Genomic DNA, 27,324 nt, shown 5'->3' with positions numbered 1-27,324 from the left:
CAAACGGCTCGCACTATTTCAACTGGCACAGTCACAAGTCTTTACAAAGTCACGTCTTTCTTTGCAAAACCAGATCTTAAATTTTTTTTATCTGAAACAACGTAATTAAGCGAAATAACAATTTTCTGTCACGAGCACACGAATTGCATCCTACCTGAGGTGTGCGCAATACTCGGGATCCAAAACAGTGAATCTGCCTCCGACTTGGGCCTTGACGATATTTGCAACGCGTGGTTCTTGCAGCTTTTCCAAGTCAAAAGTCGATCAAGTAATTTAGTAAACCATATGAAGTATGCATAATTACCGTCCTGTTCCTTGTGGGGATGTAAAGTGTTGACTAATGTGATATGACGGATTTGAGTAAACTCCTAGGTCAGTGTCATTAGTTTCACCTAAGCCAAAATTGCCTACCATTTCAGCCCACGCATCTGTGATGATCTTGGTATTCAAGTCATTGAATACGTCTAGTACGACTTCCGATATCCTTCCTAGGTGTTGCCTTTATGATCTTTTCCAGCTAATTGTAAAACTCTTCCACTTCGTTACCTTCGTGCGTGGAAATAGGAAAGACTTGGAGAATGATGACATTGTGATGCCTGGTGAAGATGGGGATAAAACTGTCGAAAATGTGTGTACAGGCGATGACCACTTCTCTACTTACATTAACACATTAAAGGGGATTTACTTATTTCAAAAGAAACCATTATACACGTTCCCTCCTCGAAATCTATACAACTCAGCCATCGCGAAACACCGTAATTTGCAGGAAATGTAACCTGCTAAACAACAATAGCATGTAAAATGTTTGATACATTCAGGGTTTCTTTTCAAAATATGATATATATATATATAATTTTCCCATAAAGAGCTACTTGCATTCTATTTGATTTTCAACTCTTCTGGAAATCCTTCCCCATGAACGTGGTTAATGTCCCCATTCACAAACGTTTGTTTTTATTTGTAAATATCAAAAGACACACTTGCATTTGGTGCTCACAGTCAAATAACAAAGTATTTCAAAGTCTATATTTTGACTGAAAAATTTTCACAAAAGGTATGACAAATCATTTATCATGATGTAAAATTCCAATGCTCGGTACGTATTATTCATTGTTTTAGATTAATACACTCAAGTATAACACTTCTGCTGGGTATAATTCTATAAAATGTAACTGATAAAGATTTTAAAAGTTGCTCAAGTGAGTATAATATTACCAAAGCAAAAAAGTGAAAAATTTCTTAATTTTTTTTACTAATAGATGGTACCTTCAAATTGTACCTTCATTCTTGACCACCCAGCCTCACAAATAGAACGTATCATAAAGATGGAGGTAAAAAGATCAAATCTCCAAAGCTTTAGCAAAAAAAGATGTAAAAGCTTATTACTAGGGCTACTATGAGCAACTACTAATTTTTCTTAGTTTTACTTAATATCACACAGGAGGGCTACTCCTCGGAGAATCCAGTGATCTGGATGCTGCACGGTTTTCAGAGTAACAGTGGCAACAAAGGTCAAATCTGTGCGTCGAGGTTTCTTGTAGATGGGACAGACGTACAGCTTCAGCTCTGAGACTGCTGTATCCTTGGCAAAAATGTGGATAACAGGCATTATCTCACACAAAACTTTATTTTTAGCTTCAACCAGTTTGCTACTACGGCGATCCCAGCCTGCACCTTCTAGATAGAGACCATACACATAAACGCCTTCTGGTGGTGGAACATGGATGTCATCTTTCATCTGCTTGGTCACATCATTCTGAAGGATCACGGTGTCCAGGGCCCAACCTTTGTGTGCTCGAGTCACCTCCTGGACAGAAAGTATCGGTATTTTTCTCAAGGTGCAATGTAATTCTGGTGAACACCCTTTTTACAATAACTGATGTTTGTCATAACAAACCATTTAAAAAGATCAACCTGAATGGTTTGCATTTTTTTTTTTTTTTTGCAGATATCGGTAAATATAGGCGATAAAAACCTAACCTGTAAATTTCAGCTTCCAAAATCCATCCGTTAATTAATTATCCGCTCGCAAAGTACGCAATTCGTACCTGTGATCAACGAGCGCCGCTGTGTACTACGTCACATTCGTACACCATTCACAACATTGCCAGCCGTTAACACCAATCAGAGCGACAGTTCAAGTTATTCGGACCTTGAAAGTCTACATTTCTCGTGCTAAAGTAGCAGTTTTTCATAACCACGAGAAATATAGAATGTCAGCGTCCGAATAATCCGAACTGTCGCTCATTCTCTCTCTGGTTGGTGTCGACTGCTGGCAATGTTGTGAATGGTGTACTAACATGACGTAGTACACTGTTATCAGTGCTCGTTGATCGCAGGTGCGAATCGAAGCGGATAATTAATTAACGGATGGGTTTGGGAGGCTGAAATATACAGGTTAGTTTTATATCGCCTATATCTACCGATATCTGAAAAACCGCAAAACGTTCAGGCTGTTAAGTTAACAGAAACCTAAAGGTGAACATGCAAGTTATTGCAATTTAGTTCCTGAACATATGTTTTCAGTGGGGTTAACATACGAGCCCAAAGCAGCTGACTAGCTCTCTTTTGCAGGTTATCCTCTAACACAGCAGGTTTGGGTTCTTTAAATTTTTTATGAAGATATTGTGTTAACTGCCCCTCTTTCTACCTTCTTGTAGTCTACAAGTCTTGTTCTCCGACGAGTAACGTCAGCCTCTATATCTCGATCTTGACTATATGGCATGCATGGTTTCTGCAGAAGGTGCAGACATAAGACGTCTCTTTGACATTCCCAGATGACACGTGAATTGGAGATAAAGGGTTACAATTGCTCCTTAACCATCGAAAGTTGTCGCTCTGACAGTGAGCTAGTAAGTGCCTCAAGTGCAAGGCGCTCCCCCCTTCTCCTTTGTCACAGTGTGTCTGAAACATGTTAATCTCGTCCCTGTTGAGAACCCTCCCCACCCTTTTAAACGATATGTTTTTTTAGGCATTTTTTCTCAGAGTTCGTTCAGCTGCTTGAAGATTTGCTCCTAGAGTTTAAGCATGACGAGGTGTTTTTCTGTTTTAGGCATTGCTTGAGGCGCTGCAGGGTGCGTTCAGCCGGTGGGTCTGGATGCTTTGTTTACAGCGGTGACAGAACGGTACAGTGCTTGTCACTGATGGTGAGTCAGATCACACATTCTGCACACAATGTCTCCGGACTTTTTTTTTTTTTTTGCTTACATCGTGTCACATGACCACAATAAGTTACGCATGAGCTCTGCTTTAATTTCATCTCCTTTGCATGTGTCATTTCTAAAGTCTGCAGATAGACAACTGCACTTCCCCGTTGTGTACACAGTTCGCTATCTTGGTGTTCTGCATCTGTATTTAGTAATGATACTGTAATTAATTAATAATTAATTATATTACATAAACATAGCCTTATCATCCTTGACTATTTAGCCCCCACCCTTACCAATGATACAGGCTGAGCAGCACAATGGAATGATAAATGAATATAACGAGAAAAATACATCAGCTAGATACCTCTGCATTGACTTTCTTCCAAGACATAATGAGAACAAAATGTTTATGTTACTTTACCCTGTATAAGAGAGAGATTTCAATGAAAGGTAAATACAATTTAAAAAGAGAACTAAGCAGTATGCAATGTCAAAAACAAATTTACACAATTTTCTGTTGACACGTTTAAAGAGCGGCAATATTAGCTAATCTCTATAGAAAAAAAATGACAACTGCTTCTCAACCTGTCTCATCGCTGTAAGGAACCCTTGAGGATTGAAGAAGCCTGTCATCCAGAAAGAAACAGGACGGCCTTGAAAACACCAATGGCTGAACTGAGTATTGCGGTCTATTAGCTCTGTGAACCAAAATCCTAGAGTGCTAGATTCCCAGGATATCTGAAAATAATTAAAATCAGTGTATATCAGGTAGGCGTGTGCCATTGGCTACATCATCGCTTGTTCAGTAGAATTTACTTAGGTGGGTTTACATATCAAAATAAGAATAAATTAAACATGAATACAAAATGCCTATGTACACTTACTACATATTACAAATAGGTTAATCAGTGATGCAAGTATGTAAATTTTCTTAGTAATGTTTCATGCTCACCTTACTCCAGAAACCAGGGATGCGAGCATCATAGATACTGTCAAGGGCTTCCCTCAGGTTCTCGCTCATGATGATAGTGCCATCAATAGCCAGTTTCAGGTCCTTGAGAGTGGCACTTACAGTTTTGATCACCCTGTTCATGCGATCTATCTCTTGCCGCAGGAAGATGTTCATAGGCTGCAGGATGCCCATCCTCTGCAGGCAGGCCACAACTTCATGAGCCACATACGCTGGTGGCAGCTTATCAAGCATGTCTGTGCACATGTTATACACCACTGACTCACGTGTCTCACCCCCACCACCTCCCGAGTCCTTGGGCTGAATGTTCAGGATGGTGGTCAGAACAGTCTGTGCCGTCTTGCTCTGATACCTGGTATACACAACAACAACAAAAACCACCTATATACTGACGTAGCTAGATTACTCAACTTATGATGAATGGCTAATTTAACTCTGTGCAGGTTTCTCTGTCAAGAAGCTTTTTAAAGAAAAAGTTGCTGTTCACATTAACATCTCCACATCATACACTTCACAAGCTCCCTTTACTATCACGTGACAAAAACATTGATGTCTCTACATTTGTTTTGTCAAAAGATGGTAGCTGTAATCCCCTTCTTTCAAATACACATGTTCTAGAATAATAATAATGATATCTAAGAATTAGTCTTCTGTTGAACTTTGAGTCAAATATATCATTGTATGCATGAACTCTCATTCTCTTGATCTCTTGACTCAAGTTTATCCAAGCGCTTTATGACTAGCTCTTCATTCAAAGTTGAAATCTTCTGCTCAGTGCCTTCAACAGCTCAAGGGGGCGGGGGGAGGAATTGGTGTTTTACGCCGTGCCAGCAACTAGGCTATATTACGGCAAGGCAGCCAGCCCTGTAAACAGATGCCACGTGCAGAGAAAGAACAGCGTGCCCGAGACGAGAAATGAACTCAGGGCAGCCAGTCTTCATTGTATTGGTGACAGGTGCTAAACGTTGCGCCACTGGACCGCTCTTCGACAGCTGAACACCAAATCATTCTATTTTTCTGTTCCACCTGACTAGAATTTATTCTCTATCTCTCTCACACCATTTTACAAAATAATTTTCCAGTTTCTGAAAAAAGTAGTTCTCTGAACTTGTGTGAGCATATATTGTTGTCTCAACTGCATATGCGTGAGAGAAAGAGGGACAATTTTACAAACGTTTAATGTTTCTTATTTCAGTACATAAATCTCTGCTACTATTGAAAAATAGTTTGATATGCTACTGCCAATACCACTTCATTTTCATTTTATTACAATTAAAAATAAGCTGCCCCCTGCTTTCTTGTAGTAAATATATCCAATTAAGCAGCAAGACTGGCACAAACTTGCAGTCACTCTAGGCAAGTAGTTACCCGCAGGCATGATTGGATTTGTCTTTCTAAGCTGCTGATTACTAAATTGGCCCAACATGGCTAAACACGTGTATCACAGGAATACACATGAGTGATGTAATTCTTTATTGGATATAACCTACGTAATATCAGCATTGGAGTGCAGTCCAAAAACTTCGGGGGTATCTGAAGCAGGAAGTGAATTGATGTAGTCAAGGTAGTCTTGGCAACTTTTAACGTTTGGAATGACATAGCCCTTGTAGAAATTGAAAGTTGGGGCAAACATATTCTCGCCAAACCAAACTCTGCAAAACGTGTTCAGCAGACGCTTGTCAAAGTCATCTGTGACACGGCCTCCATACTGGATCTCGCCAAACATATAGCGTACACAGACCCAGTTAACACCCTGAAAGGTAAAAGAGAAATCCGTTTTAGCAAAAGTCAGCTTTTTAGCACATTAGGGACTGCTTATGTTTTATACTTTATACCAATTTTACTGCAGACAAGAAAATTCACTGTAAAAATCGGGACTAGGTAAAGTTAAAAAAAGAGGAATATAAAATAAATATTAGAAATACCTTGTTATTGTTGGAAATAATAATAACACACACAAACACATAGCCATGATCAATACAGGACCATAGCAAGAATGGAGTTACTACAAGAGAGATTTCTGAAATAAAAAAGTCTCTTGAAGCTTGAAACAGGCAGAATGTTTTGAACTTGGAATGGAAGCAAGTCTCATAGTTTGGGTCATTTGCCAAACATTTTGGTGTAAACTTACGGCAGGTATAAGATAGTGTGATCTGCTGAGGTATGGTGTATCAAACGAGAGTAAGCCGAGCATATTAGATATGGAGGAGACACGAATAAAGTTATGACCTCTCACAGCCAGAACAGGCAGCAAGTGGAGCGTACAGATATAAGCACGCTTTCTTGACCCAAGCACAAAGTATATAGTGACGTTCTGAACTCCGTTTAGCTTGTCATTTATAAGGTGTAGATAGCCAGTGAGCCGGGAGTTTGCATAGTCAAGTGTAGACAGAACTAGTAAACAAAGCAGTATTTTTGTTGCCGGAATATCAAGGTATGATCTTATGGCACGGATCTGATAAATAGCTGCATAAGCTGAATGACAAATATGAGTTCTATATGGTGGACTAGGAACATGTCATCCAAGATGATGAAGGCCTAATAGCAGGTAGAAGATGTGCAGGGGATGCTGTGGGACCCCCACAGTTACACGGGAGAGCATGAAAGATGATTTCATAGAATGACAAGAATCAAAAAGTAAAAAACCTCAGATGTGTAATCACCATCTTAAAAGATTTCAACCTGTACTGTTCACATTGTATCAAAACAATTTAATCATTAAATAACAGAATATTAACTCTTTGACCTTTTTAATGTCCATGTCATCAAGGTGGTTTTGCACAAACTGCACACTGGCATTGTAGTCAGAGGTGTTAAATTCATAGGGAATATTCCAACCTAGAGGACCAAACTTTCGCCGCTCTTGCACCACAGTGTGCATAAACCCCACACCATACAGCATGGGTCGCCACTGTGGGAGGTTGCTGTAATCCAGGAAGTCTTGCGTGATGCCAGCATACGTTCTCTTCAAGCCTGCCTTCACACCCTGAGGTGGCTCATTGGTAAACTTGATAGATATCTGAGTGTAGGCAAAAACAGTTTCTATGAAATATCAATGCACAAGAAATTTTCTAGCATTCCATCAAATCCTCCAACACAGTTTTCTTCTCATTGCAAATGCAGCATGTCCACCTGACTGGCTCAGCAAGAAAAACAAATCCTGAATTTTTCTGTCATGTTCTGAGAAAAATGCCTCAAATGCTTACCTGAAGAAAGTTGATAGGAAATTTTCCGGTCTCCTCTGTTGTCACCCACAGTCGAAAAGATGAGTCAATATTTTCTGTTTCTAACAGGGTTTCCATGGCCTCAGAAACATAGTCAAGAGACAAATGGCAATTCTGCAGCAGAAGCCATCCCCCCTGGGCCATACCACCTGACATGAATCTTCGAGCATGTACTTCTTGTCCCTGACCCATTGAAACAGCTCGGCATTCTAGATTTTTGAGACAAAAGGTCACCTCTGATTCATATTTGTTTTCATTTTTGTTTTAAATGTTTCTCATCCTATAAGATTTTTATTTCAGTGTTTCAATGCACACAAAAAAAGATGAAACTAAGTTCATATTTTCCATAGATATATTTAACTAACGCATGATCTCAACTCCCCTATTGACACAATCTAAAGCCTTTGTTTTTAATATAGTGCTATTCCCATATAGGCTTAATGCACTTTAACATTTTATAATACAGGTCGATTGTTTGAGTTCTTATGCCATGTCACCAAGAAATGAGGTAGGATTGGGTGATTTTTCTGCATATTTTTAAATTCAATTATAGTTTTAATTTGTTCTATCACATTTTTTTGAAAATCCTTGAATTTCATGCACACCTGAGTATCTGCATGCTTTGCATAATCGCATTACTAATGTGTTAAACTTCACTGTGCCTGTGTGTAAACCTTTCATAAAATAGCCTGCTGACCTAGATTCCACTTTTTAGCCAGATTCTCAATGCTGGTGGTGGGGTCTGAGCCCATGGACAGCAGACCGACCAGAGGAGTTTTAGGGTTGCTTTCATTCCACATTTTCTCCATGTTTATGATTATTCCTTCAGAATATGCAGTACCCAGTGTGTCAGCAATGTACTTCTTAGCTTGGGGCAACGTACGGTCTGGGCACCAGCTGCGAACCAAAAGCAGACGTCGGAACACATCTAGGGTGCTGTCATAGCCATCTGGTATGACCTCTTCTTCTGGAGCATCCTTATCAAACCACATCCTCCAATTCTTTTCATTGTTTCCGACCTGCATTATATTGACAAATTATGAGAAAAAAAAAATTAGCAAAACTCGTACAGCAGTGAACATGTTAATATTATACAATATAACTGTGGAATGACCATTTGTGAGCGTGGTCTTGGCAATCCAACATGATGTCAGGTATTCCGCTCATCATGTCCCTTCTGTTGGCAGTTGGTGTGAGGCCTGTTGGGACCATTCTCCTCTACAGGTGCCCTGCCAACACTGGTAAGAACCTCCCAGCCTCTTGGTACATTTAACCTGGGGTATGGCTGGGATAAAGTCTTGGGGTCAGAGAGAGAGAGTTGAGTGTCTGCTGACAACCACTGGCCTCTGTCTAATGTTACGAAGGGATGAAACTGCTCGGAAGTAAAAACAAAAAAAAAACAAACAAAAAAACAAAAAAAACGAAACTTAACTTCTAGCTTCATGCACACCCTATGGTTATTCCAAGTATCGTAAGTCCTCCTGATTATGACCTTCCTGATTACAATTACCTTTAATTTACAACTCATCAATTTTTCATGGACATATTTCGCGCTATTAATGTCATCTCTATCATGTTTACCTCCCCAACCAGACTTAGATTGACAGTTTGTGTTCTATCATGATCTTCTTTGCCAAGAGTATATGTTTAAAAAATTTATCACTTTTTAAATTAGACTGCTTGTGCCCGACACCGCCATATGATTTTCTGCAGAACACATGTAAAGTACATTTTTAAAGACCGAAAGTCGATCCAGGCCTATAAGATGAATCGATCTCTGATGACAGGAGTGGCTATTAACGTTAACTATTACTAACAGAGCCTATCCTGACGAGAGGGGCGACAGGAGGGCCTGAGGTCCGCTTTACCCGGGCCCGCGGCTGTGAAGGAGGCCCGGCCTTAGTGCATTTTTTCCCTTCTTCTTTTCCTTTTCTTTTAACGAAAGGTTGACATAATATTCCTCACTCTGGGGATATTTCTTCTATGGAGCGGGGTCCAACTTTGATCCTTAAGTGTCAGTTTTTCTAATTTACTAACCACTCACGTGTAAACAACTCTATGTTCAAGTAGTGATGTAGATCCTAATGCATGCAGTCTATATTACGTTACTGAATGAAACGTAGTTATTGACAATGGAATTGTAAGCATACTATGATATACCGGGAAAATAATTTACTATTTCAAGGAGAGGTCGTCTGCCCCGGGGCTCATGCTGGCTCTCGGTGGCTCTGAACAGAGTCATCAATTATTCAAACAAATTCAGATGCCATCTTACGAAACAAAAAAGAAGGTCACATGGTAATACACATTCAGAGAACAAATCATACAATGGTGTAAACAGCGATGATCTCTTAAATCATTTTTTTTAATTTATAAAAAGCCTTATTGTCATTTTTCTTTAGTTTGGAGGTTCGCATTAAATTTAATTAAAATCTCACAGTGGCACATAAGCGCAATTTTCTCTTCAATTAATTTTCTTCAAGCCTTTGTCATCATTATTCTTTAATTTGTTTGGACGTTCATTCAATGTATATGAAGATGTTCAGTTAATATGAAACCGGTGTTACTGGTCGGGCATTCGTGTAGCCTGGACCTGGTCGATTCAACTTTCCCTGTTGGGACGATATGATTTTACGTGAGGCGGTATAGTCATGGCGTGGTGGATTTGACTCAGGCAGGAAGTGATATGGTTTGGTGTCGAAATGAGTGTCCCTTGTTTCCCGTTCATTGTTGTCTCTTTACCAGTTTTTTTTTTTTTTTATCACTTAGCACAAATTATATTCTGAACTTCAAATCTTTATTCAAGAAGTAGTCCTTTTCTGGAATATGAACAAACCTGATCTTGGATGCCAGAAAACTGATGCAGACTGCTGAGTTCCACAAGATTGAGCCAGGTTATGTCAACAATCCATTTGGCTGGTTTTGGTGTAACTGAATTTAGATCAAGAGCTGCCCCACCTGCGAAGAACATTTTGTTATGAGGTGAATACTTGATGAAGTGGTAATTAAATCTCATTTACTCTGTAAGTAAACTTGATGGACTCTTTTAAGATGGTTATTGTCAAATTCTTTAGAATACATTGAAATAGGATGCTCTATATCTCAAACATGTGCCAAAATCTGGTAAATCGCTGGCTAATGTATGTAAAGAAGGGTTCTCTGGAAACAGTTTATGAATTTGGTTGTGCTTATTTGGATAAGAATTCCACTGTATTGATGGCATTTTTGCAAACCAAAGGGTTTATTAACTTTAACACAAAGAAATAAAAAAGCGTACATAAAACTTGAAGACATTGGTGAGATTTTTGAATGTAGAAAAATGAGAAAAAGAAAGTCAATATTGTCTGTGTCCACCATTGGCCGTAATGCAAGCAATCCACCGTTGTCTCATGGACTAAACCAATATTCTCAGAGTCCTTTGAGGCATCATTGCTGAAGAAACTGGTACAGTTAATTTAGGTCAACTGCTAGGTATGGTTGGCTCTAAGCCGCTGTCCCAGGATATCCCATACAGTTGACTTTGTGGTTATGCAGCAAGTCATTGACGACCCTGACCCTTTGCGGTCTGGCGTTGTCGTCCTGAAGAACGGAGCCTGGTCCATTGGCTTGCATTGCTGGGAGTATCATAGGCCTGTCATATTGCCTTGCAGCAGGTAGAGGGGGTTTTATAGGCCGCCTCCATCGCACCCCACGGCATGATAAATCCACCACCATAGCGATCTCGCTTCGCCACAGTGAGATCGTGGTAACGCTTTCCCTGTCATCTCTAGACACCGATTCGGCTATCGGGGAAGGACCTAGTGGTGTGTAGGTATCAGGTCAAGGTGGAAAGGGATCTCCTTGACCGACGATTGCTTTCTCTGGGGTGGTTGCTAACCGTCTGGTCACTAACAGCGGCTGCTTGCAGGTGTCCCCTGAGTGTGCTGACAGTGGCTGTTCTGTCTTAGAGCTGACAGAACAGCGAACGTGTCTTGCTGCTTGATAGCTGACTGCACGTCCGGGTGTCTTCGTTCTGCAACACTGTCCATAAAATTGTAGCGATCTCGTAGAATTTTAATGACAGAGGTAGCAACTGGCAATCGGCGGCCAATTTCTCGAACACCTACGCCCTCTTGCAGCCGTGTAATGACCCTCTCTTGATTGACAGTCCTTTATCGTCGTCTAACGCATGATTAAAAAGGCGAATAGAAACAAGCAATAAATCCTCCCAGGGCTCTAAAATTACAGAATTGTGTTGATAACAGGGCTTTCATGTGTACTCTTTGTTTTCTGCTGTTCAATTCTGCCTTATCGTATGGATATGTTGCAACTGCTTGCATTTTTGGTGGGTTTAATGACCTTTTTTCTTGACTTTATGTACTGAGCACGCACAAGACCAGACTGGATTGTCAAATTCACACTGACTGTTCACCCATACAACAAATTCACTAAAAACGATTTAATTGCTCATTGTGGAGGTGGTCTTTCCATTGTTTTGATCAGTATATAAGGATGATATTTCGAGGAAGGTGAGCTAGTTGATAGCGGACCAGAACATCTACACAGTCCTGTGGTAATTATCCCGCACTCGAAACAAAGGGAAATAAAGGGAAAGTGTATTTCGAGAAACATCAGCCACTTCAAAGCGGATCGGATCACCTATATCTAAAGGTATACTTCTCCCGTACTCGAAATAATAATTAAAAAAATAACGGAAGAAATGACGCCCCCAATCCTCACGCTGTGGTGAACAGGGAGCAGGCACCGCATTTTGCCCGTTATTTATACACAAATTGGTCACCTGCTCCAGGGTCACTCATCTCGCTCACGCACCGACCGTGCGGTTGGCTAGGTCAAAGGGAGGAAAAGGGGTGGAGATAATAAAGCAGTCAGAAATACGTTCTGCCTCAAACAAACGCTCCCGCTACATATAACCTAGGCAAGGACAACATAACTGATTTCTTTGGATCATTAAAATGAATATGGAACAAATGTGACAAGTGTGGCTTATATATGTGATGCGTGGTGCATCATAGGCAAAGAAATACATGTATCAAGAACTGTGTGGCATCCATTCAACGAGAGTTCTTGTTTTACCCAGAAAGACTTTCTCTTAAGACTTTCCTCAGCATACTCTGATAGTTTTGTGCAATGTTTTCCACACTTACCTTTAATGAGTATGCTAAACTCCTCTGGTCGTACTTTCTGGGCCTGCATGTCAATCTTCAGAGCTAAAAGCAGAGTGAAGGTCAGCTTGTCTGCTTCATACAGTCCACGTACAGAATACTTGAACACCTCAAAAGTCATGTAGTCAATAATATTCTGGATTCGCTTTTGGGTGATCGGTGACTTCTGGGATCTTCAAAAATATAAAGACGCACATGTAAATTATTTATAGCTGCAGTTAAAGAAGGGTTGTGTTGGTTATTTGAGTTTTACACAATGCGAGAAACTAAGGCTATATCACGACGTCAGACGGTAATAATACATTAAAGGTTGAAAATCAAGACCCAGCTGAAACAATAACACACTTAATGATAGAAGACTGGCAAACAGCCTTGGAGGCCTGGTCCAATTGAATATTGCCTGGGATACCAGCATGGTCAAGGGTCCAAATGAAGATGTCTTTGTTGCGACAAAGAGTTGCGCAAATCGTACGGAGCTGGACCAAGGACAGGATGGTCAAAACCAGAGGACAAAGGAGGTTGAAGAAGTCTGAAATTATTCAGAAGTTCTGCTCCGAAGATTGCTGAATGCACTGCAAGATTAACAAGATGGCATGAATTTCCTCAGAGCAGAACAACTATACGCAAGTCGGGCTGAGACAACTGTTGCGGCTGGCAGGACAGAACTGCTGCTGCAGCTAAAGGTACCCCATTTGGAACTTCCCTCTCCTCCACAGCTGACATGCCCAACTACTTGAAAATGTCAAATCCTTTCTGACATGAGAGTCATAGAGAATAGATATGGGGAAGAACATATAGCTTGTGGTCAAAGATGACCTGAAGAAATTTTACTTCCTGGACAACTTTAAGTACCGTTCCATTTAAAGATAGATGAGTTTGGAAACATGCCTAACAGTTGAATTGAATTGATTTGAAAAAAATTGAATGCAAATTTACTTTGTGGTAGAGAATTTGAAACCTTTTTATGTAACCTACACTGTTAATGCACAGCTGAAGACGGCGTTTAAGACACAGCAGGAATCAGACTTGGAGGCAGAGAGCAGTCATCTATATACAACAAGGATTCCATACCCGCCCGGCCGGTCAGACAGACTTGAATCTATTTTAATGTTGAATAGTTGAGACTTGAGAGTGTGCTGACATAAGAATCGCCTATTTCCTCTTCCTTGGGATAAGACAGGATAGACTTAACACGGACTTTGACACGTGGAATTGAAGAGAAAATTCTTGATAAAGTGTGGCATACGACCAAGGGAGTGAAGCCAAGGGCGTGAAGTCCAACAGAATACATTGTTTCCAGGTAGTATCGTACGCCTTCTACAAATAAAAAAACACCTATAAAATATGCCCTTTCCAGACTAATGCTACCCTTATGAACGTTTCAAAACAGACAAGGGTTGTATGATATCGTCTGAAGCCACACTACAGGTTGGAGAGGAGACGTTGAGATGAGAGGTGAGCCGGGCATTCACCATGCGTTCTAAAGTTTTGCACAGCCAGCTAGTAAGAGCAAGAGGACAATAAGAATTTAGATTAGAAAAATCCTTTCCAGGTTTTGGTATGGGCACAATAACTGCATCTCTCTATGAGGAAGGGAAGCAGCTAGACACCCAAATGAAGTTAAGGGTGTGTAGGAGGAGAGAGACCTGTGGAATATGATAAGAAATGTTTTCTAGACAAGATGCAGCGTCCTTACACTTTTGAAGGGCTTGCTGTAGTTCATTAATATAGGTAGGTTATACTGTTTAGAGTTATCAGAAGAATCGGGAAAATAGTGGAAAGAGAAAGAACTGTGAGCAATGGTGGATGCCAGTGAATTAGCCACATTCCGTGGCTCAGTGAGGACAGACACTGACGCTGAGCCTTCTTTCGCGCACGTGGAGCAATCCACCACTCCACTGAAAACCATGGGACTCACGGATGTAATGACGTGTCCCTTGTCTGGGAATTGTTGCCGAGGCAGCCTAAGTTAAAAAACATGTAAAAATATTCAAGGGATAGTCCCGTAAGGGGATTATATCTAAATTAAAACTACAGCTTGAACGAAGGCGGGTGGCACAAAGAACCTGAAAAGCAGGCAATCTACCTTAGACATGTTCTGTAGAAGAAGGAGGTGGTATAGAGATTGAGACGGGATCCTCAAAGGAGATCCATGCCACATCTGTCTGGATAGATATGGAAGCAGATGGTAGTTTTGCAACAACTGCCGAGTAGGAAGTAGAGCCTAGTGAAGGAGTTGTTCCTGAGGTGCCACACACTACGTGATGGCGAGCACTAGTATAAGAGACTGTATACTACTACACTGGTCCAGAAATTGTGAGATGCTTGGCAGCAGAAAAACACGAGGAAACATTTTTCAAACCTTTAGCAATTGCAAAAGGGGAGAGGGATGAGAGCGGCTGGGATGGCTCTGCGCCCTCTGCAACAAGAAAATGGCGCCAGGCCCCTTCAGCAGACTTACACTCTGACTTCATCGTCACGATCCAAAGACAACTCAAACGCTCTAATGCGTTTTCCAAGAAGCCTTCAGAGGTGAAGACCAGATTGACCTGGGCCGCAGCCTTCTAGCAAAGCTAAGGGAAGGCACGAACAGCTGCAACCCATCAGGGACCTTAACCTACAGGATCCCATCCTCCCCCGACAAAGTGTGCCCTTCATGGCAAATGATGAAGGCGTAAAGGAGGCTAGAGGAGAAAAAATACCAATGTGAAAAGAAGATAGGAGAAAGGACAGAATAGGCAGGAAAGATAAAATTGTAGGGTGAAGGAGAGGGTTTGTTAGAAAAAGATCATAGATGAAAGGATCTGTAAGGCAGAAAAAAGAATATAAGAGAAAATGGGTGGGTTAGCTCAGTTACCCAGCCAGAGAGAGAACCAATCACAACTGACAACAAAGAATTGGAGCAAGTCCATGAATTACCATATCCTGGTAGTCCAATAACAACAAATGGAGAAATGGAATAGAATGTGAAGGCTCAAAAAAAAAAAAAGCAAAGTCCAAAGTTCTAAGGAGGAATACAAAATAATCTACAGAAGCAATGTCTTTCCATCTTACTCTAAGAGTGAATAGTTTAGTCCTTGTTACTCCTCAAGGAGCATAAGGCCGCAAAGAGAGAGAATGCTGGAAGGCATTTTAGGAAAAATCAGGAGAAACTAGAGACCTTCCAAGTGTCTGAAGAAACTCTTTGGTATATTATGGCCAAGCATAATCACCAATAAAAAAATTCTGAACGAAACAACTGCACAAATATTTCAACCATATCCCAAGAAAGATTGAGATAGCTAGGGCATGTGAAAATTATGAAATAAGATAAACCCACACCAAAAAAAAAAAAAACAGCTTTCATTGGATAGCTAATGTTAAGAGGAAATATGGTCAGCCGAAAGAAAGAACCGAACAACCAGAAAAAGACTTGGAACAACTAAACATACTCCTGACTCTAGTGGATCACTAACATACCTACATACAAAGAAGACTTCGTAAGTATTGGATACACCTAATTTCTTTTTGATTTGCAAGAAATCCTTTTTCATTTTTTTTTTTTTTTGTTGACTATGATATGTTGTTATTTATAATGATTTTTTTCAAATTCAGCAAATTTTGTGTGATACAGGCTAGCAGTGTCAACGTAAGACAATCCTTTTTAAAGAGTTAAGTGCTTTAAGAACAAGAAAAACAAATACAAATCTAGGTGGCCCTACCGATCCATAGACTTGTCAAAAATTTCCAGAAACTGGCGCAGAGAAGTCTGGTACATGTAGTTGACGAGACTCATCTCTACGATCAGAAAGTATAAAATACTTCCTCTTGTGGCCACAGGACGATACTCTTCTCGTGTGACACTGATTTTGATAGCTGTTTCAGCTGCATTTTCTAGCTGCTTGCTCACATCTTGAGCTGTCGTTTTGGTGATATTAAGGACATTAATCAGGTCTTGATCATCAACTAGTGACCCCTGTACAGTAATTTCCAAACAAGTTGACCAACAGACTCTACATAGAAGACAAAAGATCAAGCAGACACTCTTGCACCTAGCCACTAAGCAATCTGGGACACAAAAGAGTGATTCTTAGGTCCTAGACATCATATAAACTCACCAGCATGCCAAAAGCAACAAACTAGAACCGCAAAAAATTGATAAAAATGCACAGAAAGCTGTTAATTTGTTAAAATGCTTTTTAAAATGCTTTTAAAATTTGTTAAAATGCTTTCTATGACAAAAATCAATGTTTCATTGGCTAATTCAGTACTTTGTTACACACATTATGCACAGGTTCTATTACTGTTATATGATAAGTAATGGGGAATTTTTTTCATACAAAACAGAGTACTCAAAATATCAATCTACTATTAAGGTTCTGTAGTGAAACATGGTCCAGACTAGGTAATTTTAACATGGTGGCAACAAGACATAATTCAACAAGTATGGTATCGACATCTAAAAAGAGTACAATGCACATAGAAATCAGTCTTTCAGTAAAATAAAAGGTTTGTAATGTTGAAGCATGTTGATTGTTTCAGTCAACCAACCAATATACCTGAGTTGACGTCAGCCTATGTAGTAGACTGTCCTCCAACTCTTTCATTTTCTTCTTATTGTTTGTTACCTCCTCCATAAGCTGTACTCGTTCTGCTTCTAGCTCCTTGGTTTACAATAATGATTATTTATTAGTAAGCGCATCTGAATTATTGCCAGTTGCGATAAAAAAATTGTTTTCCTTATTCTATACTAACAGCTTTGTTTTTTATTTCTGAAAAAGTATTTTAACTGATTCCCTTACATTTCTACATTTATATGTGTAGAAGTGCATGTGATAATTGTGCAAACTGTATATTTTTATGTCAGTCTACATGCTTTAAATGTGGATGTTATGCTTCAGTGACTGGTCTCTGTTGCATAAACTTACCGCTTTTTCTGTCAAAATCACTCTTCCCAAAAGCTGATCTTCTAAACCTCTGATGGTGACAGTAAAGTCAATGATGGAACTCCTGGCAGCAATCTCTGGAGTGTAGAGAGGGTTAGGCAATTTGGTAGTGATATACAAAGTAAACCCAGTCATGATATCCACTTCTTTATCTCCTATCTTAACCTTATATGTGGATCCCATTTTGATAAAATTCTTGTCCAGAACATTGTCCAAAGCAGGATCTAGTTCCTCTCCTATGTCCTCAATTAGCAATGGATACCCTAGTGATAAGGAATCTTCCAGATGGGTGCGGAAGTACTTGTGGTTCAAAGTTGTGATCTGAAATACAAGAGATCCAAACTTAATGCTCTGACTCATAAATGAAACTCTCCAAGTAAATATAATCATTGCACATTTTGTGTAGAATTTTCAACGCAACATATTTTCGCCAGTCCAGCTTTTGATGTGGCTGCAGTGTTCCCATCAAGCTCAACAATATGTGCGATTAAACCACTCGCATATGCCGTTGGCGATGGTGTGGTATGGGGAAGTCCGAGATTTTTGGCATCCCGTTATCAGGCACAATTCTTTGATTATACGACTTCCGAAATTGGCACCTTGATCGTAATGCAGCCGGCGGGGCATCCCGTAGTGCGCAATGAAATTATTTAACAGTGCTTCCGCCGTTCTTTTTGCTGTCATGTTGTGCATATACCACGTGAAGTGATCTGCAATAACTAAGATGTGCTGAAAGCCCCACTTAGCTGCTTCTAGGGTAAGGAAATCGAGGCAAACTAGTTCCAGTGGTTGAGTCGTAGCAACGTTCACCAGCGGTGCACGACTGTCCGCTGGCGCCTTTCAGCGAAGACACTGCGGGCACGTCTTGATATAACTGTCCACATCACCGGACATCCCTCTCCAATAGAACCTGTCTCCCAGAAGGTGCAGCGTTCGATCACGACCTGGGTGGCCCACATCAGTGTTCAACATTTGCAACACTCTGGGCACGTAGTTGGACGGCAGTACCAGCTGTTTTCGAGGCTGCAAACCGATAACTGTCTCGCGATATAAGACCCCATCTATCAGCCTTAGATGGTTTAAGTTTTGTTCTAATGCACGATGGATGGGTCCCGTTGCTTCTTCACGTGACAGAGGCAGCTGGCGTTTTTCTATGCAGTCCATTCACTGTGAGAAAACAAGGTCGCGTCTTTGGACTTCTTTCACATCTGTTGTGGACAGACTCTCCAAACTCAGACCTGGGGACGAGAAGTTATCGTCTACCACCCCCATAAAGAATGACAGACATTCTATATACGCGACACAGGTCTAACAAAGTATTTTGCACCTGCAAGCGAATCAAGTAGTTCTTCCACTCTTGGCAAGGCACAGGAGTCCTTAATAGTACGTGCATTCAGCTGTCTGAAATCAACGCATTGTCTCAGGGTGTCATCTTTCTTTTTCACCCACACCACATTGGAGGACCATGGCAAATGTGAACGACAATAATGCCGCTATGCAGGTGTTCTTTGACTTGGTCATATTATACATACCTGGTAGAATGCGGCGATGACGCTCTTTGAAGGGCGTTTGATTTGTTAACTTGATTTCATGTTTCATCCTGGTTGCGTGCCCCATGCCAATGGGACAGTTGCAAAAATTGCGCCCATGCTCAAGTAATTGTTCTAGCCCTGAGTCTGACTCTGCACTCTGCACTGGTTTTTCCATCATTGTCACATACTGCACTTCACACAACACAGCATGGGATGGAATAATCATTATTTGCGTTGTCACGTTGGCCACATGCGCGTCCACAAAACCCACGCATGTATTTCGGTTGGCAGTTGACTACGGAAGGCGTTATTTCCACTAATCGCCCGACACTTCCCTTAGTGCTGGCTGCCTAATAGCACACGTGGGTTGGTAATCGAGGGGCCTGTCCAAATGTCCAGGTATGACAACTGCTGTGTTGGACTGTAAAACGATGTCCCTGTCGCTGTTACGTACCACTGCCAGGCAGTTATTATTCCTAAAGACTTTCTTTTCCCGCTGTACGATTCATCGGTAAGACAGATGCCAAGGTGCAAAGGAAGCGGGCTCCATGCATGCTAGCTATAGCTGCAGAAAGTGCGTTATTGGCACGTTCGTACCGATCAGATATACATATTTAAATTATAAATAATATTAGAAAGCACCTGTTTTGGATTTATTGAAATTTCAAACAATCATTCACCTTAAGTTTTCGTTTGGCCTCTCGATTTTTGATCCATATTTTGCCCTGACCCTGAGGATCAATAAGCAGAGGGTAGCGTGAAGCTTGTGTGACGATGATACCATTCTGAGTGGACAAATCATCATTAGGTAGACCCTCCAAGTTCCATTCAGCCACCTTGAGCAGATTTCAAATTGCAGGATGCAATGTCAAAAGCAACTACTTCAAGTCAAACAGAAGTCAGCTACAAATTAGGGCAATTTTCAAGATATACATTTGATATCAAGGAATTCTTGTGCTCACATATGAACTTGCAAAACCAACAACCCTAAATATACATTTAGTTACACAGTCACAGGTGTTCAAAATTACTTTTTATACAATTTTTCAAGCTAAGAAGGAACAACAAAACAGCCAGTGTGTGAAAGGTAAAGAGATCCATTCTGAGGGTCACACTTTGGAAAAAGAGGAAGGAAAAGCCATAAAGGAGGCCCTTGAAGTAACTTCCAATTTTAAGTGCAAACCAGTAAACTGTAACAGCAGGAACCGGATCGAGGACTAATGCCAGACCACAGAGAAGGACATGGCACAAGGGGACAGCAAAAGACCTATTAACTACCGAAAACCATCACCAAGACTGTCAATGCAAAACTTCATTCACTGGAAACGTTGACCCCCTTCCCACAGAAAGTATTGTTATACTAAACAAGAGGTCTATATACTACTTCCATCTGATGACAGATGCAAACGTTCTACAAAGCTTCCAGACTACAACCAGAGAGCCTGTCTTATAGTGAAGAGGTCAAGAATCTAAAGTAAGATAGTCACCTGGTACTGATAATGTCCCAGCTGAGCTGCTTAAGCTGGGTGGAGGAGAAACAACAAAGGCGAATCTTGAACTGACTAAGAACATTCTTTGGGATACCTTGAAGGAGGGGATTACGCCAAGGTGGATAGAGGAAGAAATGGGCTGCAAAAGTAGAGGAGTGGACTGGTTATTCCATGCAGAACCTGCTCACCACCATTCAAGATAACCTTTAGCATTGACACTCACAACATATGTACAGTTCTTCCACTTAATGACCAATAACACTGGACCAGCATACAGTTATCAACTGGAACTAGTCAAGAGATGAATGAATGTATGAATTTTGAGAACAATGCAAGCAGCATTGTTTTGTGCCTGATGGAGCATATCAAGGAGGAAACTCTGTAAGTACTTACAGTTGTTGGGTCCACCAACATATCAACAACATTAAGTGATTCTGTAAAAGGGATGTCTCGTTCTCTCATTTCCTTCATCCATTTCTTGTTCAGATGGGTGCGAAAATCTTGGTTAAAAGGACCAAGATAAGACAAGAAGCCAGTGCACAGCAGAACATCTCCAACAAGCCTGTTAATTAAATTACAAATATTTTAATGCATTACTCTAATACCACTACGAATAAGTTCTTAGTGCCAGTAAAGCCCCAGTTAGTGATAAAAAGTGTTTGCTTGGCATAATGAAAACTAAATATAAGTTAATGGAAACAAATTTGCTTGTGAGATTTCCCAACTTAACTCATTAACCTACTATAAGTTAATGATTCGTGCAAAAACATTCATGCAAGTCTAAACATTTGATATTTTGAAAAGTTCTGTCTAAATTACTACAAACCATATTTTATGGATTTGAGTTTCCAAATTTAATACATTTGCAAATGGATTCTCAGCTCTTGTTCTGATTATTTGGTTTCTCTTTGAGTTTTCTGTATTTGATTTTATTCTTCATTAGTATTGTTGTTTTCCTGTCCCTCATATGCTGTCCATGTTTCATTCTTGTTCTTAAGGGCTAAGAGCATGCTCCTCAGGAGTGTGAGTATGCACTTTACAAATTTTGCATTTATTATTATTATATTTGGTAGATGATAATGATGCAAGGAATGAGTTAAAAGACATTGAATTACCCCCCCCCTCCTCAAACGCACACACAAACACAAAAATCTGACAAAAATATATTACTGTTAGATTGTCAATGATCACAACAGAAGAGCAAAATGCATCAAACTCAAACTTGTACATAAAACAATAAAAGTTATGCTTAGGAACAAGGGGCCAAACAGAGTAATCAACCAGAAGCAACAACCAATAAAAGTTCCCTTGATCAAACTCCAGTGTGGAGAGAACTGAATGATAAATGAGCAGTGAAGACAGCTCTAATGTAACTGCACGTTCTGAGAGAAACTGATAATGGCTAAGTAAAATCTAACTGATCAGCAACAGTTCATTACCTTCCAATCTGAGCTTTGAATTCTTTGCTCTGTGCTGTCCACCTAACTTTTTCTCCAGACAGCCCATTAATGAGGGAAGAAGCAGCACTCATTTTATTGCGACATGCTTCGGCATCATCCAATAGTGTCTGGAGATTGTTGTAAAGAGGATTAATAATCATAAGAACAATAGTTTAGTAAATTAACTGTCATATTTTTTAATAGAGAGATCTCCTTCAACTGAAGGCCAAAACATTGTATTATCACTTCATTCAAAAACATGAGTTGAAAAATTTGTTGGTCAACTGCCATAGCATCTGTTGATGAATTTATTTAAGAATATTTTGAACATCCAATCATTAATATAATAATATTTCTACCCAGCAAATTTTTAGATCCGTGGGACACACCACAGAATGTCTATTGCTGTTTGGCTTTATCTTTCATGTAATGATTTTAATTTGATAAGTAGGTTTTAATCATAACAAAAAGTAACAATGAATTTCCCTGTTACCTAACCTGTTTTTCACTCATGGCGTTGTCAAACTCTCCCTGAACAACTGCAAGTTCTGCTTCCTTTTCATCAAGCTGAGATTGAGCTTTATTCAGATCTGACAAAGCAACACCCAGTCGACCCTCCTGAACTGCCAGGTTAGCCTGAAGATAGGGCCCATAGGAAAAAAATGCATGTGCAGGAATTATATTGTCACCAGCATTTGCCCAAAGATGGTTACTTCAAGGATGGATCAGTTGCACAAGAGTAACACACCACAGTTCAATGGGAGAGACCTTTTGACCTTTGATCATTTATAGACACCACCATGCATGCACATGATGTGTAAACAGGTAAGCTGTCATATTTGTGTAAAGCATCATTTTTAAACATAATGAAATCAAAAGAAAAGTGAAAGCCTTCCTATGAGCTTAAGCAATAAAACCAACACTAAAGTATTCAAACCACTAAAATTTGATAGATATTGCCGTGTCTTTTGAAAGTGTAAATGTAACTGCAAATTTGTTTAGATTTCTTTGTGAAGAACACAAAAACATGTTTCATGCTGTTTCGTGTGATTAAACTTTTTCATCACCTTCAAAGGCAACACCTCTTTGTTGATAGAAAAAAAGCCAGCCATAGCCTTTGTCCAAGAAAGTAGACCAGCCACATTACCGCAGACCTTCTTGGCCTGCTCCAGGAGATAATCCTCTGAGGAAAAGTATGGCTCAAGCAGCTCTACCATCTCATCATTGATGGTGTCCTTGGGAAAATCCATCAGAGAGCTCAAGAAACCACCCTGTGCCATCAGCTGCATCAGACACAAGAAAATGAGTGGCTAGTTCTGCATGGTCATTTCATATGAATTAAAACTGATCATGAATTGTTATTCATTTCTTACAACCTGACAAGCAATCAAAAAGTAACAAATTTTATTTTGTAACAAAAAAAATAAGCAAAATATAAGGGAAAATAAGTAAATCATCATTTTCTTTGCACCTTTTACAATAAAAGGAAAAGAAAAAAAAATGCCCAAAGAAAAAAAAAATGAAGGATATGTATAGCCCATACTCACACTTGTAAGGAGCATGCTCTTAGCTCTTAAAATGAGAGTGAGACATGGACAACATGGACAGCATATGAGGATCAGAAGAATAACCAGCACTGATGATGCATAGAAGACAAACACAGAAAACGCAAAGATGAACCAAGCAACAAGATTTGAGAATACTGAGTAGAAAAGTGGCAAAAGCGGAAAAGGGGGAAGGGTGAAAAAGGAATAGCTTTGTGTGGACTGTGTTAGGAGTAATACTCAAGGAAAAGCAGGTTTTCAGTGCAGATTTGAAGGATTCATTTGTACGTAGCTGGGGGATATGGAAAGGGAGAGAGTTCCATTGTTTTGCTGCACAGTAACTAAAAATCCGGTGACCACATGTTGTTATTCTGGTGACAGAAATAGGATACGGTCATCAGATGAAGAGCGGAGTTGTCTGGCTGGGACCTAGGGGAAAAAAAGTTCAGAGAAATAGTCATGGCAGGAGTCTGCAAAGAAAATAAAACACAGCACAGTTTTAAATAGATGCGAGAGTGAATGGGTAACCAGGGAGAAAACAGAGAGGAGTGACATGGTCCTGTTTCCTAACTCTAAGCACCAGACATGCAGTGGAATTCTGTATTTTCAAGAGTTTATGGATGACGTATGAGGGGCAGCCTGCAAGAAAGGAGTTGCAATAATGAAACTGAGAAAGAACAAACAGACAAGAGTGCTGGTAGCGCACATAGAAAGAAAGGGATGGATGACACTGATTTTAAGTAACTTATACAGTAACTCAGCAGTGACAATGAATCCCAGATTCCTGATGGATGATGTCAAGGTCTACGTCTCCAGAATTTGATGCAGTAATACCATCGGATTTTCTACCAGGTACCGAATTTACAATTCCCTCATAGTTCCCATCTCAGAGATGTATTCTGCATGGTGATACAAACAAACAAACAAACAAAAAATCCAGGCATTTGAGAAAGTGTCCAAAGAAACTGCTCCATGGAATGTAAGACTAACAAACGTGTGAGCACAATTAATTTCAACCTTGATGGGCAATCAAGAGCCCATAATGGCAACAATAAAAGAGTGCCAGCTTGGTTGGTTTGGCTACAAGATCCTACACATTACTGTCCCATCCTTCAAGGGATTTGAAAAACTGGCAGACAAATAGAAAGGAATATCTGTACCAAACAGAATTTGTTCTCTCCATGACCTGTATTTGATGATCAGTATAGGTCGACCAGGACTGGTCACAGGAATAAATGAATGATTTATTTAACAGTGAAGTACTTGACATTTACGCAAATGGAAATTGAAAGCTGTTCAGCATGACTGAATACCATTGTTATAAATGTTAACAGTGCATGACTGTGATGCCTGTCATGTGGTGTCATTACCTTCTGCCCCTTAAAATGCATTAAGCTTGCTGCTGTGAGGAGAAATGTGCTACATAAATCCTATTTATATGATTAATATTACTTCTCTGAAAAAAATGTGAAAATCTGATGACATAGGTGTCATATGCCTTAATTGATTTGCAGCATGTTGTATAAATGTGAGTGTACTTTCTTCAGCAATCAAGTAAACTGCATATGCACCATATTCAAAAATTCTTATATCTTAATATATATGTTCTTAGAAAAAGGGATGAAAGTACTTCACTGCTCAAACCATTTTGGAATAAATTTGCACAGGACAGGAAGACATTTTACCAAAAATTTTATTTTTTTTAAATGTTTCTATCTTTTTAAAAAATGGCAACAAAAAGCATGCATCAAGATGATTCATGTTAACATTCAATGCTTTAGATCAGGATTGGGCAAACGTTTTGTGGGCCAGTCTCAAAATTCTAAGCTATGTGGCTGGTCTGTTAAATACCAGAAATCTAGGCCAGGTAACTACACAAATAAACCTAGTGATAATGGAATGAACAACAAATAAGTACATAATGGCATACACTTACCAAATTTATTGTGTAAAGTAAATTTGCTGTTTGAATTTGCTCACAATAAATCCTGCCTTTCCTTTAAAGGCAGCCTCCCTCACTGCTCTTTAACGACTTCATCAGACATTTCAGCCATGTTATTTGTTATCTTTGTACTTTGTGTTAGAATTTTACGGACTGCCGACACTGTTGTACTTGATAAATTATAAATTTCAATCAAATTAATCTAGACTGAATTTTAAAAAGTGCATGTCACATTTTGGCAGATGGGCCGGTCCGAAGATATCTGCTGGCTATTCTTTGCCTACCCCTAATTAAGATGTTCTAAGAATCACAAATATTAGAAAACTTTGCTGCAGAAAAATTGAATGATAATGTAACCAACACGTCAGTCCCTGATGGCTACTTAGGGGTGGGCTAGTCGTACAAGAACACAACAAAGATGGAAATTGTCGCATAACCGTAGATTTTATTCAGTCTCACTCGGCGGCTGGCCTGTCCACTGGCACTTCCAAAATCAAAAAGCCTCTCTAACTGTAAAGCTGCATTACTTATTCTCCCCCAGTCAAACGTTCCAGAACCATTCACTGCCTTTTTCTCATGGTCTTGCCATGACCTTTTCCAGCCCGTGGCGCCAGTGGACAAACCCGACCAGCCCTGTCTGGTCATCGTCTCCCCAAGTGGCTTAGGCAACTACATGACTTCTGTTGAAACAACAGGTCCAGTCGCAAGCAACCGCAGTTCAAGGCTGGCTATTACGTACGAAGCCGGATTGAAAAAGGGACAGTCCTGGGAGCCGTTCGACCCCTACCCTCTATTAAAAAAGTCATAACTTAGGACACTACTAGAACGCTACAATAACAAAAGTTCAAAGGCTGATGATCTTTTGAAAAAAATAATGAGCACATGGCTGATGATGAGAATGGCATTTAGGAAACTCTTTTTTCAAAGGCCACTTGATATAAAAAATTTAACTGACATTTACAAGTGCTGTGTCAAGATAGATTGAGCTGGATTGTCAGGGTGGCTAACAATTGATTTCTGCATATTTTAAATTTTAATCTATTGATAGGCAGGCAAGCTAGTCTTAATTATGATAATGATCATTTTTAGCTTTTTAAATGATTAGGTGACTTCACGAATTTCAAGGTCCTAACAATAATGTATTAAAATATTAGTCAACAAATCTAATTATTCATTACAATACCCAAAAGATTCAAGATTCAAAATTAAGCAGAATCAATAGCATAGCACAATCTAGAGTCAATCCTCACTGTACCTTTAAAGAAAGAGGCCATGCAGGCTTCAAGAACTCTGGCTTATCTGGATCTATTTTAACTGGGTCCATCCTTTGGCGAAAGAGAATAAGCACACAGTCCATGATACGCATGATGAGGTGTGGGGGCTTTCCCAGCTTCCTGACAGTGGCAATGTCTGCAGGCTTGATGGTGTTCAGTGCTGCCTCAGCCTCTTCCAGGGCTGGGCGAGCTGCCTCCAGCTTTGCCTCAGCCACAACTTTGTCCGCATTAATGGCATCCACTATAGCCTGGGCCTTGTTTTTTACCTTCAGCACTTGGGCCTTCACTTTTTCCGCAGCTTCTGCTTTAGTAGCAACCATCTTAAGCACTTTTTCAGCTTTTTCTGAGGCAACTGCTAATTCCTTTTCTTTTACAACAAGCTCTTCACTTAGTTCTGAGACAGCTTTCGATGCTTCAGTAAGCTTCTCTAAACCTACACAAAAATAACACAACTCAAACACAAATTAAGGAAATATCTTGTAAATTTAGTTAACTAATTTGTTTTATACAAGTTCTTTTTCATGAATAAATTTCTGATTAAAAGGAAATCATACATCCATACTGTACACAAACTTATACTAAACAAACTTATCTTGAAATTAATGGCTTGGGGAGATGAAATTAAGGTTAATTTCAAAATTCAAAAGTAAAACAAGTACAGTAAAAGTAA

The 27,324-nt window shown here is 39.8% G+C and overlaps 1 protein-coding gene across 4 annotated transcripts in view; it reads right to left on the bottom strand.

The window, feature by feature from the left end:
• Window positions 1–1,009: 1,009 nt before the first annotated feature.
• The window catches only part of LOC112576959 (dynein heavy chain 5, axonemal-like), a 101,662-nt gene continuing 75,347 nt past the window's right edge, over window positions 1,010–27,324 (bottom strand). For 3 of the 4 annotated variants that reach the window (XM_025259852.1, XM_025259855.1, XM_025259853.1), the window contains 18 exons: window positions 26,636–27,087; window positions 22,962–23,177; window positions 22,393–22,530; window positions 21,895–22,022; window positions 20,849–21,017; window positions 19,646–19,801; window positions 17,416–17,754; window positions 17,047–17,151; window positions 16,210–16,463; window positions 12,491–12,681; window positions 10,180–10,301; window positions 8,041–8,362; window positions 7,326–7,552; window positions 6,866–7,138; window positions 5,610–5,872; window positions 4,102–4,471; window positions 3,735–3,887; window positions 1,424–1,807 (listed from right to left, as the gene is read on the bottom strand). In XM_025259852.1, the coding sequence (XP_025115637.1) occupies window positions 1,424–1,807; window positions 3,735–3,887; window positions 4,102–4,471; window positions 5,610–5,872; window positions 6,866–7,138; window positions 7,326–7,552; window positions 8,041–8,362; window positions 10,180–10,301; window positions 12,491–12,681; window positions 16,210–16,463; window positions 17,047–17,151; window positions 17,416–17,754; window positions 19,646–19,801; window positions 20,849–21,017; window positions 21,895–22,022; window positions 22,393–22,530; window positions 22,962–23,177; window positions 26,636–27,087 (4,262 nt within the window). Of the gene's footprint in view, window positions 1,808–3,734; window positions 3,888–4,101; window positions 4,472–5,609; window positions 5,873–6,865; window positions 7,139–7,325; window positions 7,553–8,040; window positions 8,363–10,179; window positions 10,302–12,490; window positions 12,682–16,209; window positions 16,464–17,046; window positions 17,152–17,415; window positions 17,755–19,645; window positions 19,802–20,848; window positions 21,018–21,894; window positions 22,023–22,392; window positions 22,531–22,961; window positions 23,178–26,635; window positions 27,088–27,324 lie in introns of all 4 variants that reach the window. The other variant, XM_025259851.1, reaches the window with a different exon arrangement.

The sequence above is a fragment of the Pomacea canaliculata genome, linkage group LG12 (assembly GCF_003073045.1).
Source record: "Pomacea canaliculata isolate SZHN2017 linkage group LG12, ASM307304v1, whole genome shotgun sequence".
Lineage (NCBI taxonomy): Eukaryota > Metazoa > Mollusca > Gastropoda > Architaenioglossa > Ampullariidae > Pomacea > Pomacea canaliculata.
The sequence above is the reverse complement of the archived record's forward strand: the minus strand, read 5'-3'. Positions and strand labels throughout refer to the sequence as shown.